The 19763-nt window shown below is 36.5% G+C and overlaps 1 protein-coding gene across 5 annotated transcripts in view; it reads right to left on the reverse strand.

Annotated features, from left to right (window-relative positions):
- The window catches only part of Cadps2 (calcium dependent secretion activator 2), a 418215-nt gene that overhangs the window by 39848 nt on the left and 358604 nt on the right, over nt 1–19763 (reverse strand). For 2 of the 5 annotated variants that reach the window (XM_048340138.1, XM_048340136.1), the window contains 4 exons: nt 14724–14879; nt 12907–13054; nt 12243–12257; nt 6249–6323 (listed from right to left, as the gene is read on the reverse strand). In XM_048340138.1, coding sequence (XP_048196095.1) covers nt 6249–6323; nt 12243–12257; nt 12907–13054; nt 14724–14879 — 394 coding nt within the window. Of the gene's footprint in view, nt 1–6248; nt 6324–12242; nt 12258–12906; nt 13055–14723; nt 14880–19579; nt 19700–19763 lie in introns of all 5 variants that reach the window. The other 3 variants (XM_048340139.1, XM_048340137.1, XM_048340142.1) reach the window with 2 other exon arrangements.

Genomic DNA, 19763 nt, shown 5'->3' on the forward strand with positions numbered 1-19763 from the left:
TCATTCGCCATAAGGAGCATGACAATTGCTATGGAAACCAGACAACCCAAAGCAGGGAAGAAGCCTTTTGCGAGGCACTTGGTTCTTGGTCCCTTCCCCTGGGTCTACGTGTCCATCAGTGGGTGAATGTTGCTGAGGCAGGAGCCTTCTGTGTATACACGTAAGGGGGGAGGTCAAGTTGTAGTTCTGTCACTGTCTAACTAGAAGATGACACAGGTCATTTTATTTCTCTTCATTCTACACATTAGTGAAATGGGAGACAGGAAGCCATCCTGCTGACATTACAAGGATGGTGTGAGATCTGATGAGGTGATATTAAGTCTCTCTCCATGATTCGTCTAACCATTTAAATATGTGCAGTATCTAGTGAACAATAAAGAACAATAATAAATTTGGTTCTTAATTAAATGAGTCTAATTCAATGAAATGTATAGAGGTTAGCTATGGAGGCAGAATGTGCTAAGGCTTTCAGACCACCACTGGAGTCTTGCCCATTTCAAGGTCATTTGGTGGATAGCAGGGAAGGAAGTCTTTGAACACAGGTGGTCTTGCATCAGAATCTACAGAATTGCAATGACAAAATTTGATGATGATCATGTACCTAGCATAGAAGTGCTCAATAGATGCCATTATTGTTATTAGCTAACACTTAAGACAGGAAATGCAAAAATACAAGACATTTCAACTTTTCTTCTCAGAAACATATGAACAACACGGAGAAAGGATAAACACTAATAGAATTGGCATAGACACAAAGTAGAGGTGTTATAGGCCAATATCGATGGGTATACAATGCCCTTAAACAGGAAGAAAAAAAGAATGACTTGGACTACAGTCCAAGGGGGCACAGAAACTGGGCTGGCTATATAATAGCAGGAGGAGGCAGAAGAAATGATACTTGGGACACCTACTGTGAGATGAATTTATACCACAGGTTTCTCCACTGAGCCATAGAGTATGCAGCATTATTGGGTTATATCCTAGTAAGACGCTACTGCAAGGTAATGTAGAGGCAAGAGCCAGGTAGAATACAAGATGGGGGGTGTGTTTTGTCAGAAAAAAAATTATATTAAGTGAAGTAAACCAAACCTAGAGAAACAAAGGTTGCATGGTTTCTGTCCTTGTGGTAGCTAGAATGTGCCAGTGCATCTGTAAGTAAACACACTGGGTGATATGCAAGCAGCTACAAATGAATTCACCGAAGTATAACAGACTCTATGGAGAGCTCAAATAGTGTAATTCTTTAGAAAGATAAAGCCAAAGCCCAACAAAATAACTACCAGGAAATGGGTGCCAGAGGAGAGGCTGAGGCCAAAGGAAGAGGGGCAGAGGAATGAAGGGGGGAGGAGCGAGAATGCAGTCAAGGATGTATTGTATATTCTGCAAAATTAAGAAATGTACTCACTGCCTTACACATGAAACTATAATTCCTCTTTACCTCACTTTGGCAATAAATAATATAGTTAAAATTCAAAAAAAAAGAAAAACAAGGGAATGATTAGGATGATGGGGGTGAAAATGTTAAAAGGGTGACACTCATCGAGATGCATTGCACATATAAACTGCCTTGTAAAATGGCAAAAATAACTCAATAAATATCCTACAAAATTAAGAAAAGGGAGGGAAAGGGTGGGCTGGGGGGGTGAGATTGTAGAAAGGGGTAACATTGATCAAGCTACATTGTAATCATAAATTGCTTTGTTGAGTGGCAAGTTCTTTGTACCATTGCTTAAAGACAATAAAAATACATATTTAAGGATACAGTGGTTGACTTCAAGCATGACATGTTCAGCAGGGAGCCTCTCTTTGGGTCCTTCCTTATCCCAAATGGTCCGGGGGGAGGAATGGTACAAGAGGGTCTCTAGGGGATTATCACAATTGCATCTCAGGGATCAACCAGACAAGCCACACAGTTCCTACAGGAAGGTTTGCTTTGTAGGATTCTAGTTTAGGCCCAGGAGTTAGAGGTGCTACCTTCAAAACCAAACTCTATTAACATCAAGCTTAATCAAGATATTTTCCATATGGCTTTTAATTGCACGAAGCAGCAAGATTCTAAAGGCATCCAGTGAGATGCTATTCTGTTGCTGCATTTTTAACTGCTACCAGTGAACTTTCAATGGAAAAGCCCAGGGAGTTACAGACATCCTTCTGAGTTTGTCTTGTACTACCTGTTCTCTTGAGGGTATTGGGATGGAATCAAACAGTGTAATCTCCTTGTTTCTCAATTAAAAAAAATATGCATGCCATGAACTAGGTTTCTTAAATAATATTTAACACCTAGAGTCGGTCTGTGTAATTACTGCCTTTTTCATGATACATATTTTCGAAGAAAATTAAAGAAGAAAGAAAGCATTCTGAAAGGACTGGTAGAGTAAAACATGAGTAGTGCCATAAGGCATATTAGTTTAAATTGTCTGTTTATTTTTATTAAGGATGTATGACAGATATGGAAGGTAGAACTATCAATTTTAAGCAGCGATGGGGAATGAGTCTAGCTATACACTGATGGCTGCAACCTACAGAATGATCATTTTCTACTAATTATGATAATCCATGAAGTAATTAAAGGATGTTTCCTTGTTTTCACTGCCATCATCCAGCTGTCCACACAGAAGACAGTTACTTATACAAAGGTTTACCATAAAATACTTAGTATTTTTGGGGTTAGTGGTTATGAGATTGGGGATATCTATTAGCAAGTGTTCTGTTTTGTTCATTAAGATCAGGATTAGATATTATTTTCTGATTTTAGCATGGACGCAGTGTAAACAAGTTCTTCTCTCTAAACCAGAATGCCAATGATATAATGCAATGGTCTTCTCCATGCTTTTCTCCCAACTGTGGATTACTGTTTTGAGGTTTTGTTTTGACTAATTCTTAAGGGGTATTTCCAGATTGTATGAATATATAAATAAAGGATGGATAGTGTTTGACAGCATGCATTTATTCATAACATAACTTGTTCTACAGTCTCTAAAGACAATTTCCAAAACAATCTACTTAGCCTCAATGTTAGTGAATTCTTCATACTGTATTTTCTCCATGTTCCTTTTCCATTCTGATCTCCCAATGGAGTGAACTTATTTTCTGTTTCCTCTGAGCTAAAGTTCATCATATGGCTTGTCATTCCTTTTAAGTACATGTTTGGGACTAAACAAGTACTTTATGAATATATGGCCTTGATCCAAATGATAAGTAGGTTTAATCAAATTAATTTCACCAAGCCGAGTTAGCAAGTTATTTTCATTTATATAATCAAGTTAGATTTATTCTCTGTCCATCTTATTTTTATGAGTAATTTAGGGGAAAGTATTCTAAGTTTGCAGAAAGAATATGTGTGTACTAGTGTATATAATCATGTATTTGCATCTATATACTCAATGGGAAAGTATTTATTCTGCTTTAACTCCCCTTTTACAATAAATAGGGATGTAAGAATTTGAGCAACACTATGATGACTTTGAATTCACATTCTGAAATGACAGTTACACACTGTAAATATTCTTAATTTTTAAATTTTTAGCTGAATTATTTGCCCTGACCAATTCTTATTCTCAACCTTCTAATTTTCTTTGGCATCCTCATCACGACACACAATAAATTCCATTCTTACCAACCTGGGTTAACATTGTCCCTGCTCCTGTAGTCTGCCCAAACTGGTGCCTAGTCACATAACATGTATAGTTATATATAGTAAATATAGTGTATATATATATATATAGCTATATATAATACATCTTGTATGTATATTATAGTGTAGTGTAGAATAAACACCAAAATACTTCCATATAGGCTGGTCAGTAAAACTCAGATGTAATGAGGAAAAGACTAAAGGATCAATGCTACCATTTATTCCCTCTCTGGTCTTCTTGAGTGCTAAGTGGTGGTGTGAATATAGTCTGAATACATTCTCTGAGAGTAAAAGCAACTGATGCAACATCATTTTCAAGAGTTGAAATCTGGTAATCATTAATTTTTGCAACCCATATCCCTGCTTCTTCTGAACTTCTGTACTTACATATCCAAATGTCTCCTTTGGCAACCCCTCTCTCCAAAGGTCTTAAGATAGCTCAGTCTCAGTGTGTCCAGTAATGGCACCATGGCCGTCTCCAAATCTCATATTACTAAATTGTGCCTATGTTGCCTTTGCCTGGTTTTCCAGAGACCAGGGTAACAACTTCCTGGCACTCCTTCTCCAATCTGTTTGCTATGAATGGCGAAAATCTTACTGCAAAGGTTACCATACTCTCCACTCCTCCAACCATTCTGTGTCATCCCATAGGTCTTGGGATAGACTTTAAGGTCCTTAGCACATCCTATAGCTGAAGTTTTATTTATTTATTTTTAGCCAGACCAGGGTGCCTTTTGGGTCCCCTATGGAATTACTACTCTTGAACCTCTTTTTCTTCTTCAACTTTTTTATCCTTTGGAATTCAGCTTAAGCTTTAGCTTGAGCAAACTTTTCCTATCTTCTAACTAAACTAGTCACTTTATCACAGGCATTTATGGTAACCTGACATGTTGGTCTGCATGTAATTGTATATTTGTTAGTGTGTTTCTCTCAAGGGTCAGGAAATTCCCCAAGGAAAGGGATCTTGTCTGTTTTGCTCAGTACTTTATGCTTGCCACACAGCTAGCTATCTCTTGAACCGCTGTGACTCCTCATGGCCATGAATTTCAATCCTTTTCTCTTTCTTTGCTTTTATTATCAACTTAATCACATAATATCATTAACACAGAATTTTTTATGAAAAGTGCTTTGTTCCCTGTTCCTTGTTATAAATAGAACAGAATCAGAATATTTGTGGCAAAGAATGTTTCTTCATCATTTTCCAGATATGCCTTTATCTTTTCTTACTGACAGCAGTCTCTTACTGCAAAGCAGTCACTATTTGTGACATGAGAAGCAGTGTACATAGCACCACAGGAGAAAGAGAATAACATTCCTGTTTTTACTCTCACGGGGAGATGTGTGTAACCACATCGTTAGAGCCACTGGAAGGCACTGGGTGAGGAACAAACTTTTCCCAGCAGGGTGAGATAGTTTCAGTAAAACAGAAGAGTCTTCTAGTCAAATAGTAAGAGGAAAAGAAGCTAGAGTTCCCCAGGCAGGGACAGCATTGTGCAAAGGCACTGAGTTCTGGATAACAGAAGGTGGGAGGCACAAAGGCTTAAGTTGTGGCTGAGAGAGAGTTTCAGGAAAATGAGCAATGAGACTGAAGGGCGTTGGAGATGATGCTAGAAGGTTTACTTGTGTGTTAGTCTCTTACAAACTGTATTTTAGTAAACTTTAATCTTCAATAAGATAGTATTAGACATTATTAGGCATGCGGTAGCAAGGAGTCCTGGAATATATGTGTAAGAATACTTCAGTCTTCTTCACTCATTATTATGGCCCTTAAAAATCCAGTGTATCTCAAATGCATTAACACCTCTTCTAATGAGATATTGATGGGACTCATAGACAAGTGCACTGTGGGTATTTAGAAAATGAAGGCACATATGTTAAGGAACATCTGAACTGTGCATGATGCTCTGGTAAGAACTGATCAAATTTACATTTGGAAAGGCACTCAGACTATGAGGTAAAGAGCTAACAGAGGGATGGAGGAACATGTTGACTATGAGGCAAGATCTTGCAGGAAGGTGGCATTGCTAGTAAAAATGGACTGGAATAGCAAGGGCCCATGTAGGCGAGTGACTCATTAGGCCACGTGGTCTTCTTGTATGACAAAGGATCCTAGGAAAAGATGTTTAACAGGGGGATGATTATTCATACCAGTGCAGACAGTAAATAGAGAACAGGAAACACTTGTGGTGGAGGCAGAGTGGGTGGAGATATATAGAAAGCTAGTGGAAATACGGGTTTACAAATAGCGAGAGTGTAGGGAAGAATAGATCTCCCTAGAAGAAGAGACAAGGAATGAGCACTAGGAAAGAATCAAACATAACTGAACACCTGCAGGTTATTCAAAATAATCAAATGAAAATAATAAATTGACAAGAATTATATATATATATATATGTATGGTAAGCATTTTTATTTCCTTAGACAATGAAAACATTTTATGATTAAAAAATTATTGAATACCTACAAGCACAACAATTGTGATCTGTCAAACTGCAGTTTACTATGCCTTACTCTCCAATCATTCTGAGTCAGAACATTTGGAACAAGAGAAGTAATATGTAAGTTTAAATAAGCATCATGGTAATTTGAATAAGGTGAATAAACAACATATTACCTTCGAAACTAGCATTGAAATGATTTCTTTAACTGTGTTGTCAATCAAGTCGTCTATTTTCGAATGGTACTGTTGCTAGACATTAAAAGATAAAGATGTATTAGCAGATATCGACTCAAATCTTTTGTCCTATGTCACAAATACTCCAAAGCTACTAGTTATGACATATCAGATTTACTTAAAATGATCATTTGGAACATGAAAAGAACAAAACCTTGAAAACGATCCACCCAATCAACACTTTGTACATTGTGGTTTGAAAATTTTCCCATGTGCACTGTTGCGTTAAGCAGCTAATGGGGTTATTATTTAGATGAATTGAGTTCCTAGTCTTATTCAGGCAGAGGAATGTGAAGGATACTTTTTGTCTTCTCCTCTGTAATTAAGGTGGCCCTGTATTTTTCTAAAGGGTTGGTTTAGCTGGAGAAGCAAAAAGACCAGAAAAAGATTTAATTAATACAGCATTTCATGTCTGACAACTCTCATTCATAAGTTATTTTAAAATGTGGCTCTAGAAATAAAATGAGCTCCCTATTGTTCTCCCTGAAAGGAACTTTCTGTCAGCACAGGGAACAGCAGCTTATACAATTCTGACAATATACTCAAGCAAGAGAAAAATTAAAATTTGTTCAACAAAGGTGAATAGATGGTAACAAATTAATAGTATAATGAAACAGCACTCACACGCCATAGTTTTAATACTGCTTCTGCAAGAGAAAGATGTCTTTAAATAAATGCAAAAATGATGTATTTAAAATAAACCAGAAAGACTCCCTCCACCTTTCTTTTGCTTTCTTTAGAACATATGAGAGAAGGGACCATTTTTAAACTGGCAGGATCCTGAGCTTGGGCCTTCGTGGCATATGGAAGCCTAGCCATTTAAATGGTCATTCTGCTGTAAAAGCATTTAGCTGCCAGCAGATTGTCCCCAATGGCCACTTCACAGAAAATGTGACTTGTAAAGACTAACTCCGTTCTGATGTTTCAAGCCTTCTTAGAACAGCGGACATAATGCATGGAGTAAAAAGTATTCAGGTCAGCATAAACATTAGGCCAACTTAACAGCTCCTGGCTGAATGGTTTCCTAAGATGTACGTTTTTGAAGGCTATTTTTTCTGCCTTCTGAAAACATGTCTCAAAGTTTCCCCACAGAACAAAACATCAAATTAGCCCTGCCTTGGAATATGGAGAATGATCCTTGCTCCTTCAAGGCCTCTGACAGTTATAAGTGGTTATCAACCACTTGAGTAAGTAACAAAAGAAGCACAATCTTGGAGCTTTTGGATTATTTTCTTTTTCACTGAATATGTGTGATGACAGTGGTCTAAAATTAACTCCAGTATATGACAGTGGATCTTCATAGGCACATATTAGACCCAGTGAAGCTTATCTGGCTCAATTAAAGCCCCACTGAGTTCTAAAGCTGTGATCCTTAGAAGACAAATGGATTAAAAACATAGAAGGTGGGTGGATTACTATTACAGTACACCTTTCAGAAGAGCTTGAAAAAAAAAAAAAGGAAACAAAAAACAAAACAACAACAAATATCCTTCCTCTCAAAAGCCTGAACAAACTAGCTGGTAGTTAAGGTTAACCAATCTAAATTATCAATAATCTTCTGAGCCAGGCAGGACATCACATGTACATGTCTGAAGCCAATTGAGCAATTCTCATGCCAAGGCTGGCTGTCAGGGTGAGGTCCCAACATACCTAGAATAAAGGGTCTCTACTACCTGCTGAAAGCTATGCAGCTGACTGTGTGGCTGAGGGGCTTATTCAAATGAACTCCACTAAATTCCTTTCAGATCCTCACGTTCCAAACCTGTGGCCAAGCAGAAGGAGGAAATAAAATATCCTGTCTCTGCTCCACTGTGTGGTGGAGGCAGAAAATATACAGGAGACAGTACTTCAAAGTGCAGAACGGGTATTTGAGATACCCAGATTTGCAAAAAGATTTTTGTGTTTTTTGTTTGGTTTTAGTCTTAATACTTAGATTTACTTCTCATCATTTTCAATGTTTTTTTTTTAACTCTAAGGGAATACAATGTCATCAGCAAGTTACTCAACAAAAAATTAAAGTTGTATATGGTGAACTTTTAGGGTTGGACTGATTCCATGATGAGTCACTAAAGTGATCATTTATATTCATTTTATTGAAAAACCAGCTAAATCTGGTAAAGGAAGCCAAGAAATTCTGCTGTAATGTATGTATCCTTACATTGTTAACTTTCTGTGATTCCTATTCTGGCCAAAAACAGGGGAGAAGAAATAGAACATGGGAGAGGAGGAGAAAAGAGGGTAAGACTGAGAATGTACAAACAAAGCTAAAGAGGAAGGAAGTATTCATCTTTACTCAGGAGGGAAGCCTAAATAACAGAGGTTAGTTAGTGTTCTATAATATGGGATTCAGATTTGTAAATTTATCTCATTGGATCTGACTTGTGTAACACTAAAACTATCAGGAACGTTTAGAATTTGCTCTGGCTGCACTCTTGGTGAAAGTGCTCTGGGAGCATGTCAGGATGTTGCCTGAAAATTCTTATTTCACACAGATATTCTGTAAAAGCAGTAGTTCATATATGTATATATACACACACATATATCTCAAAGACATGCACAGCCAGCCCCCAATAGTTAATTAATAACACCAGAATGTATTTGTGAAGTCATTACATTGCCTCCTAAGTTAAAATAAATATTTTAGTTTTTATTCAGATGGCATTATCAATAAAAATTTAAAATGTCTTTCTCCTAAGAAACCAACACCTATACAATTCTTATTAGAAGAATTTAAATTAGATCACCAGTCCCACATCTCATAGCTTTGGCTACTTTTTTTTTTTGTTGGTCATGGGCATGAGCTCTTTTTGCTCAAGGCTAGCATTCTACCACTTTCAGCCATGGCTCCACTTTTGGTTTTCTGGAGATAAGAGATCCACAGACTTTCCTGCCTGGGCTGGCTCTGAACTATGATCCTCAAATCTCTGCCTCCTGAGTAGCTTGAATTAATGGTGTAAACTACCAGTGCCTGTCTCCAGCCTCCTTCTTAAAGTAGGTCTGTCCACATCTATTCTCAAATACAAAATGCTTCTGTTTTGCATTTTTAGCAATTGATTCTGAACTGACACTAAATAACCACTGAGGAATTCTTACTTCACAGAGTCCATACACATCTAAATTTCTGGCTTCCCAATGATTAGGTGAATATAATCACTTCCCCTGATTGTTCTTACACAAACACATACAGAAAGAACAAAAAAAAAAAGGAAGACTAAGCAAATGCCAGGTTAATTTAGACTTCTTTAAGCATGATATGCTTTCACTTGGGATGAACTTAAGAGGTCTGAATTGTTAATTCTGGTAATGGAAACCTTGTACATTAATTGAGAACAAATGTACAGATGTAGTGCCTGTGCTCCCTTGAGTTGCTCTATTACTGTGTTCTCATCCAATGGAACAGTGAGATGAAGTGATTCTGGGGGCACTTGATGCCTTCAGCTCCTAGTCTGCTTTTCTGTACCAAGGGATAATAAGGATTCTAAACACTGGGGTGGTTTTGTGATCTCAACATCTGTCCCTGAGGAACTGGCCTGAGATTGCTGACTCATTACACACAGCTGTCACATGAACAGATCATTCACTCACTAATCACTCCATTAAACCCTATTCTGGGGCCTTGGAGAACATATTTGCATCATCATATGGCATGTAAAAAAACAGAATAGTAATTTCAGAGCACTGTAGAAGCTGCTGTGCTGTGGTTAGGCATAGGGAATGCTTTTATCTCAGCAATGACAATATAACAAAAACAAAAGTACTATAGATTTCAGAAAGGTGATTTCCTTACAGCTTAGAAATAATGTTTGCTAGGTTTACGTATGTATTAAATATTTTACTTGGTTCCAAATAGTCCAATAATCTAATTCAGTCAAGAATTCTGTTGTTTCTATAAAAAGGTGTCTACTTATTCACAGGTACATGTAATATATTTACTAATTCCCAACAATTGCAAAATAGAGGAAAGACTTGTAAAATGATGTAGTCCTATTTGCTGGAGAAAAGCAAAGCATATAATTCTCTCATTTTTTTGCACTTTTCAAGATTGTTAATGGGTTTTACACCTGCACATTTTGAACTATATGAATTGTGTGAAAGTTGTGGGGAACTAATTGTCTCTGGTGGGAAGGTACAGGTGCAGGCATAATGAACAGTAGCAGATTACTCCTTAGAAGCATTCACCTAGTAATGTAAAGAACCATTTGGCCATAGAGCACTGTCATATTTGTGTGCTGGCCTGTTTCTCTTTCTTTAAGGTACTAGAGAGAGTTGTTTTGATTGGAGCAGAATTTTGAAAGCACTGACAACATATCAGTCTGTCTATTCACTTAATAGATATTTAATAAGTGCCTGCTATGTGTTGAGTACTGTGTGGTATAATAAAATAAGAATAAATGGATAAAGCTTGTATTAGTGGAAAAAGGCATGATGATCCTACAATCTAGATGAGAACAGAATGGGGCTCATAAACAGATTTAACATTCTCAGGCAGACATTCTCAGGCTGACATCTGGGTATTGAAAAACAGGAAGAGGTGATTAGGAACCATTGGTGTGCAAGCCAGCTGCCTACTCATTCAGATAATTAGAGATAATATATCATGTCATAAGTGACCACAGAATGATAATTACTGAATGTTCGATAACACTTACATGTCAGTTACTTATGCATATATGCCTAAGACTGTATGCTCTGGTGCTAAAAGACATTTTCCTCTGAGTTGCTCAAAAAATGAAATGTGACTATGTATATATATATGTACATGTATATATGCACACACACACACACACATATATATATATACATAACTATATATTATGACCAGATAGTAAGTGTCCATATCTGGGCTCCATACATATACAATTCACAAAGACTAGGCCTTCTTATCTGTTTTGCAAATTAGCTAAATCCTTGTGTTTGAATTGTCAACCTGGGCATTGTGGCTCACTGACTTCCAGATGACAGCTGTAAGACTTGGAAGACTCACCCTGGTCATACAAGAAGAAAGAACCTTGAACAATAACAGCTACAATGACAGAGTGCAATCTAGCCAGTCTTATATGCATAAAGGTTTGTACTTCAGAAACCTCAATACCTCAGAGGTACTGTGTGGCACCTCAGGACACTCTTTCCTGGGCAAGAGTGAACACTTCATGACGCAGGCTGCTTCCTTCCTATCTCTGACAATGACAAGTCCCAGGCTACTGGTATGAAGGACTTTGTATGTGGCCTCCTAATAGCAAGTATTTTAGGGTTATCCTGATCTATGTTTTATGTCATCTAAAGAGCTCCACACTAAATTCTTCTGGTATATAAAGAAATATACACTTATGGCTATAAATGCTTGAAAATGTTAAAGTCACACTGCTGCTAAGTTATTTACTTGAAGGATGGTAACTTTACCTGGATTTAAATTACTTTATCTTTAAAAACCTAAGGTGAGGTTGTAAATTCTGCTGGCTAACAAGTAAAGGATTTTCTTTGACATTACTTGAGGTGTATTTACACACATTTTAATTTGTCGTTGAGTTATTTCTTTTTTGTTTTGAATCAGTCGTGGGCCATGAACACTGTCCCTAAGATTTCGTGCTCAAGGCTAGCACTCTACCACTTTGAGCCACAGCTCTGCTTCTGGTTTTGGGATGATTAATTGGAGATAAGAATCTCATGGGCTTTTGTGCCTGGGCTGGCTTCTATGATTCTCAAATCTCAGCCTGAGTAGCTAGGATTACAGGTATGAGTGATCAGTACCCAGAGTGGGTTATTGCTTTTACAAGCTCTAAGCCTTACACAGAAGCCAAACTTGCTGGAAATGAAATTATTGTATTTTAACTTGAAAAGGTGAAAATTAAGATACAGATTTCTAAAAATAGTAACTCAAATGACAATGTACTTCCTCTCCAAAAGAAAACAAAGAACAAAAGAAGACAGACTTACCCATTGACTACCAAACTGGATCATGCCATTGGGAGGGTGGGGGTAGCGGGATGACAATGGAAGACAACATGTGGAAAGAATAAAGAAATGATGGAAAAATAACTACAATGGAGAAAAGGCAACAGAAATCAACTGAAACAGATAACCTATGAAAAATAATTTTTACCCAATCACCACTCTCAACAAAAATAAATCATGGGTAACTGAAAATGCTAATTTTGAAATTAAAACCAAACCACACATACATGTCAGTCACATAATGGAATTTTATTGACCGGGAAGAGTGGTCATTTTTAAGTACATTTCTACTTGCTCTTTACCAAATGGAAACTTTTGTGTAAATAAAGTATTTCATGTGCTATTCTTTTGTTGGCTTGCTTTTACAGATGCAAACTCTGGATATTCAGAATTTGTATACACAAAGCAGGTAGCTTTTTAGCTTTCTCATTTGCTTGTACAAAGCAAGGTTTATGTAAATTCACAACACCTAGAAGGTATACCTGAAATTCAATGGCCACTTGTAAAAATGTTAGGCAGCATTCCTTTTGAAAAATCAAAAAGGAAAGGAAAAGCTGTCATGAGCCTCTAAGGAAGGCTCTAAGGGAACCTCTAAGCCAGGGCTCCCTGCCCTGGATCTGGGCAAGAGGTGCCCTTCCCAACTTACCTCCTGCCCTCCATCCAGTGCACAGAGCTTGTTGCTTTGCTTTTTGGCATCCACTAATACATTAAACATGGTACACACAGAAGCAGGAACACGCAAGTCAGTTGTTTTGTTTGCCTTTTGCAGCTTGAGTTCAAATGCAGTTCTTGTTCTAGTTATTGAAACATGAATTGAGAATAAAAAATTGTGACATACTTTTCTACTTGTTTGGTAAAAGTGAAATCAATACTACAGATGCTAATTTGAAACATGCAAATAAGGACTAAACAGTGAGGCAGAGCCGGGGTGAACTGGTTTCCTTTCAGGTTCCTTACATGAAAAGGTCAGAGTGTCATATTTTCTATAAGAGCAAACATTTTAGATGTTCTTTACCAAATGACACTAGGTTTACACAGTCTCTCAAGACAATATCAACCAAATGAAGCTTTTTGTTATATCTAAGTAGTATGTTTAATGAAAAATCATTAGCTTTACTCAACTGCTTGAATTCATTTCCAGGTAGAAAAATCTCATACGTCTCTACAGCACAAAAAAATCCTCTACGTGAGAACTTGCCAAATTAAAAAAAAATGCACAAGTTTGAATAAAAAATCTATAAATAGAAGAATGTACAATGAGAGCATATAATTTGTTTCTCACTTAAGTTAACATGAGAATACCTGAAGTTGTCAGTGTTTTTTTTTTTTTTTGAGAGATAGTGCCTCCTAAGTGATTTGAAATTGGCTTTGCTAAAGCACTCAAAAACTAAATATTCACAGATCTGAGATAATAGAATTAGTCTGTTTAAGTTAAACAAACTGATCTATAACCTTGCCATACAGGACCATTAAACATTTTTCTAAGGACACGTTTGATTTTGTGTGTGTATTTTTAAGAATTCAGAAACAGAGCTGGCTGCCAGTGGCTCACACCTGTAATCCTAGCTACTCTAGAGGCTGAGATCTGAGGACTTAGGTTCAGTGCCAGCCTGGCTGGAAAAGTCCATGAGACTTTTATCTCCAATTAATTACCAAAAAGATGGAAGGAGGCTCAAGTGGTAGACAGCTAGCCTTGGTCACACAAAAAAAAGCTCAGTAATAGTGCTTAACCTCTGGGTTCGAGCCCCAGGACCAACACCAAAATATCAACAACAAGAATTCAGAAACATTTAGTTACCCTACACACTGTTTGACTGTTATTCCAATGGACTACCCCACTTTCTTTTCAGCAATTATAAACACAGAAACTGGGAAAAATGATGTTGGATTAATATGATGTAAGGTCAATTTGTAAGAAATCTTACTAAAAGAAAGCTCATGGGGAAGATTCTGAACTCATATTTATTTCCTGTTAAGTTATAAAGAATACAAATAGACACATGAAATTCATAATGATAGATAAGAGAGTTCTAGAACAAGGTGAGTAATCACAGAACTGATCATCTCTTTATTTGCCGTGTCATTTCACAGCACACAGACACAGTAAGAATGAATATCAAATACAGCAGAACTTCTTAAGTCTCAGGAGAAAGTTCCTTGGGAATTTAAAGCACAATATTCAATGACTAAGTTAGTCATTATTTAGTCATGTTAGTCATTAGAGTATGGGTGCTACTAATTAAGAGAATGAATGAGAGAACCGAATAAAAAACTATCATCAGATCAATTCAATCAATTACTTGCATTTCCAGAATCCAGGTCTGTGAACCTAAGGCCTATTCCATTTTAAACTAGGAGTGCAAATGGAATCCTTTCTTGTGAAAATTATGTAACAGGTACTTGGTGATAGGTGGTATGCTGGCTGCTGGCATATTAAGTAGTAACTTAAAAATGCATTTCTACCTTTTGACACAGGCCTCTATCATATCACTGGCCATTAGTTTAAGTCTTTGCTCTAAGTGGTGGGCAAATTCTTGTTCTGGCCAGTGTAGATCAAAGACAAACATTTGCAGAGCGTCCAGTTTCCAAAACAGGTCTTCCGATGTTGTTGAGCCATTGCTAGAATAAAAGGGAAAACAGAATATTATGAACTTAACTACTGTTTAAGTCTTTGACTGAACACTTTGCTTTTTTTCCTTTCTGTTTCTATTGCCTTCAGTGAAAAACACCACATCAAATCTCTTAATGATCCAATATTTTCTTTATTCAGCCTTCTAATTCTTCCTTCCTACTTCTTAAAATGGCAAGGCAAGGAGACCAAAATAGAAATAAATGCAACACTAAGCATTCCTAAAAAGCAATAGGTGACAAGGGAAAAGGGTACTTTACTAAGGAAAAGAAATAAGGTTGTGCACATAATATTTTAAAATGTTCTTTAAATAATCTCCAAAATAAAGATGAGTACTTAAAATTTTAGATCAGAAAGTCTCGAAGCAAGTCTTTATTCAAGGAAATGGATATGACAGTGTGAGTAGCTTTGCTTTTCTATTTGCCTATATGCCCTTGATTTCACAATGGCTTTTATCTGCAGGTGTACAACATACAAGGCCCCCACATAGCTGAATTACAAGTGAACTGACACAAGGATTGGAAGTAATAGGCTAGGTGTGGAAGCAAAGAGTCACTTGTATTTTGAAATGCTTTGTGCCTTTTGTAGTTCATAATGAAAATCTAACTCAGCATAAGATGGACTGACAGAGAAATATTTAGGGTGCTCTGAAATTGGGGTAAAATCATGCATATCAAGTCTTTATGTTTAACTGTGCAGACAGGGCTTGCCATGGTGTGCATGAAGGTAATTTGTAAAAGAAGATAATGCTATTACTTTTCATTATCCAAGTATATGGATGAGTAGAATGACACATATTTAAATGCAAAATATTCCTACAAAAACATACTGAGACTCAACATACTGAGAACAAAGCAAAAGCAAAAAGCAAAAGAAAAAAAAGCTGCTGCCATTTGTTATTAGCTTTTTAACAATTGCTTCACATATACTAAACTAACATTTATAGTTCCTATTACAAAGAAAATGCAAGAAATTAAACACTCATTTATTATAAGGGCACAGTGGAAAAATTTTAAAGATAGTATTATTTTCAATAATTACACTGTTTAGCTAAATATATCCTTAATTAGCTAGTTTTAGAAAAATCATCCCTTGCTCTGACTAATTAAAAGCTTTGTTTCTTTTCTCCACCTTGAACTCTGTGTCTCGGTTCCATCATCCATCCAAGTAGCTTTCTCTCATTCTGCCAGTAACTCCTTGTGATCTCCTGGTCTGGCCATGGTGTTCTTGGAGATAAGTCCTTAACGGACCCATACAACTTAACTCAATGTTTCCTCCTCTAAATATGCACCAAATAGACAAGTCAATGAAAGTACCAGCAGATAGTATTGAGAAAAAAATGTTTGGAAAGAGCACTATCTTTATTTACCTTCTGCCAATCTATAACAAAAATAAAAGGATAAAACCCTTCCTGCATATCCATAGTGTAAAGGTTAGTAAATTACAAAACATATGTTCCAATTGGATGTAATGGGCAAAGAAGCAAATCTGTTTCATGTAATTTTTTCTACTTCAGATACATACCAGTTTGTAAATGTAGGCTTTCTTTAATAACAAACCAACATCGAAACAAAGTCCTAAATATAAAAGGCAAAATTCTACCAAAAATTGGCTTCTGCAAAATACGTGACAAATCTTTAGAGAAAATATGAGTATCTGTAATTTTTTTTCTGTTTGAAGCTATGCTAAGACTACACAACAAATGTGTTTAATTGGGAATGTAATTAAGATAACAAGTGTTTGTTATAATTAATAGATAGATAAAAAATATGTAAGTAGGTCTTCTCTGGAGTTGGTATACGTAACCTGCAATTTATTCAGAAGCCTTTCATTTAAAATTATTTCTAATCAGTGACCTATTCCTAAAGGTATTATTAACAGATTAAATAATTCAAATGTGAATAATGGACCCTGAGATCATTTTCTCAATATGCCAGGAGAAATTCTCATTATTGATATTCATATCTAGACAAACAATTTTATATTTAGGGAGAGAGAAGAAGAGGCATTACCTCTTGATTTTATCTAGGAACATGTCAATGTAAGTAAATAAAGATGATCATCACAGTATTTTTGTGATATTAGGGATTGAATTCATGGCCTTGCTCCCTACCACTGAGCTATAGCCTTGCTTGGTTATATATGTATATATGCATATGTGTGTATCTATATCTTAAGCAGTAGTTATATCTTAGATATTTTTAGGAGATGAAAATATTCGTTGTTATTTTATATTGATGACAAAATGGAATTGCAGTAACAACCTAACTTTGTGAGTGATTCAGAGCACTATGCAAATAACCTTACATTGTTAGCCTTAGAGGGAAAAATAATGTGGCAAATTTGTGAAAAAAAAATTATTTTCCTGAAATTCCAGTCAATATTTTGAAAGCCCCATTTGTCAGCATTCTTGATATAAAATTCACATATTTTTAAAAGAGGAGTCTTAAGAAAAATTGACTTTTAAGGAATAAAGCCCACAGTAATTTTACTGGCTAGAATCCAGGGTGGTAAATAGATGAAGAATAAACAAGAGTTATATTATACACAATAGAAAAAGTCAACAAAAATGAACTTATCTTATTATTCTTCCCTTCATAATTCCTGAGCACACACAGTTATCACTCTACATAGTCTAATGGCACAAAACTTTTGCCACTCTGAAACAATTCACATGTAACATAAAATCTTGCTCACTAGATCCAACCATGTTATTTGCCTTGGAGATATATTGCTAAACCTGCCCTACAAATTACTGTTTGTTTTCTTTTTCTGTCTTTGTCTTCTTGATGATATATGTGTTCTCCTGAATATGGCTTTGGTTGTTAGCAGGAAAGTGAGGTAGCTAGCTCACTTTTTTTTTTTTTTGGCCAGTCCTGGGCCTTGAACTCAGGGCCTGAGCACTGTCCCTGGCTTCCTTTTTGCTCAAGGCTAGCACTCTGCCACTTGAGTCACAGCACCACTTCTGGCCGTTTTCTGTATATGTGGTGCTGGGGAATTGAACCCAGGGCCTCATGTATACGAGGCAAGCTCTCTTGCCACTAGGCCATATCCCCAGCCCCGCTAGCTCACTTTTTAAGCAGCCTATTCTCTGAAAGAAGAATAAACTGAAGAGAACTGAGAGATTTGGAAAGGTCAAGCAAAGCTGGGTTCAAATTTTGTCTCACTGATCACTTGCTACAAGGTTTTAAACATGTTTTATTTTTTAACTCCTCTGTGAATGTGGTTTCCTTAACCATAAAATGCAGGCAATGACACTTAGCTTACAGAAGTGTGATAAGGATTAAATGAGATAAAGAACTTATCCCTAACTAGAGCACAGCACATTCGCAACAAATAAATACTTTTTCAATAGACGGTTTTCTAATATTTCTTTCTTTTTTTAGTACTGACACTGTGGCTTGAACTCAGGTTCTTGTGTTGTTGTTGAACTTTTCCACTCAAGGCTGGCACTATACCACTTGAGTAATATCTCCACTTCTGGCTTTTTGTTAGTTAACTGGAGATAAGAGTCTCTTGAAAGTGTCTTCCTGGGATGTCTTCAAACTGCGATCTTCACTTCTCAGCCTTGAGTAGCTGGGATTATGGGCATGAGCTACCTGTACCTGGTTTATTCATTATTTTTAACTGAATTCATGTGAAACCTTGGGGGAAAAAAAGGTTTTGCCAGAGTTTGTATATTTACAAACTAGATCTGTTACTTACTCATTTTATTGTTGGGAGGCTCATAATTTTAACATGGATGACTGTTGATAGTTATAGCAATAACAGTAATAATGTATAGTAGTAATTTCTGTTTATTGGGTGTGTAGGGAGTGTTAATAATAGCAATTATTTAAAATCTAGGATGTGCTAGGCATTTTTCTACATTTTTGTTTTACTATCTACAATAGTATCCTTAAGATGGGTGCCATAACCATTTTATAGTTAAGAAAAGTGAGGTTGAGAAAGATCTATGAATCAGAAGTGAAGATCCAAGTTCAGGCCTGATCAATTACAAAGCTCATAACTTTTCACAGTAATGACTCTTGTTACTGAACCTATACTAGTCATGCTCACTACAGTGTGGAGTTAATAAAGTTCTTAAAGGCATAATGATTATCTTAAAATAACAAGGTCTCCCAAGTGATACAGGAAGGAGCAAAAGAAGAATTTTCATGGTATCAGGAAATAAAGGACAATCCTTTCCCTGAAAGGTGCAGCACTGTTTCTTTAATGTTCAGACTAGAACAAAAATAGACAAAGATTATGCTCTTGAAATCCTCTCAATAATGTTTTGCTAACTGAAGCTAACACATGTGAGTGGTAAGAAATCTAAATCTAAATATCCATAAAATACACAGTATTTACCATACTGCTAATCTATGAAATGAAAATTCTGCTCTTATCACTCAGAGGAGATTCTGCAACCGGCGTCACACAATGAGCTCCAGGCCACAGTTTACAGATTACATATGACAACAAATCAGCGTCTTCTTTTTTTCCTCCCCTTTTCAATTTGTGTCATTTATCATTGAGATGCTAAGCTTAGTTTAATAGCTTAAAACACTCAAACAAATAAAAACCAAAAGCACAGTACTCCTCAACCAATGATGATAAATGCCATGCAATCTAAACACATCTGCACAGAACACAGCCCAGGCCATGCACTAGCTAACACACCACCAGGAAATAAGTGAGGGATACACACGTGGACTCATATAAAGAAGCCATCCACGAAGGAGTAGAAAAGCTAGGAATCTGTGGAAGATTAAGAGGCAGACTTGGAACTTTTGGAAGAGCTACATTGGGAAGACTGTTGGCGATATTCCTGTAAAGAAACAAACAACGTGGGAAGGGACCCCCATAAGCAATAACTACAGATGGCCATGTGT

Source organism: Perognathus longimembris, chromosome 2 (assembly GCF_023159225.1).
Source record: "Perognathus longimembris pacificus isolate PPM17 chromosome 2, ASM2315922v1, whole genome shotgun sequence".
NCBI classification, from domain to species: Eukaryota; Metazoa; Chordata; class Mammalia; order Rodentia; family Heteromyidae; genus Perognathus; species Perognathus longimembris.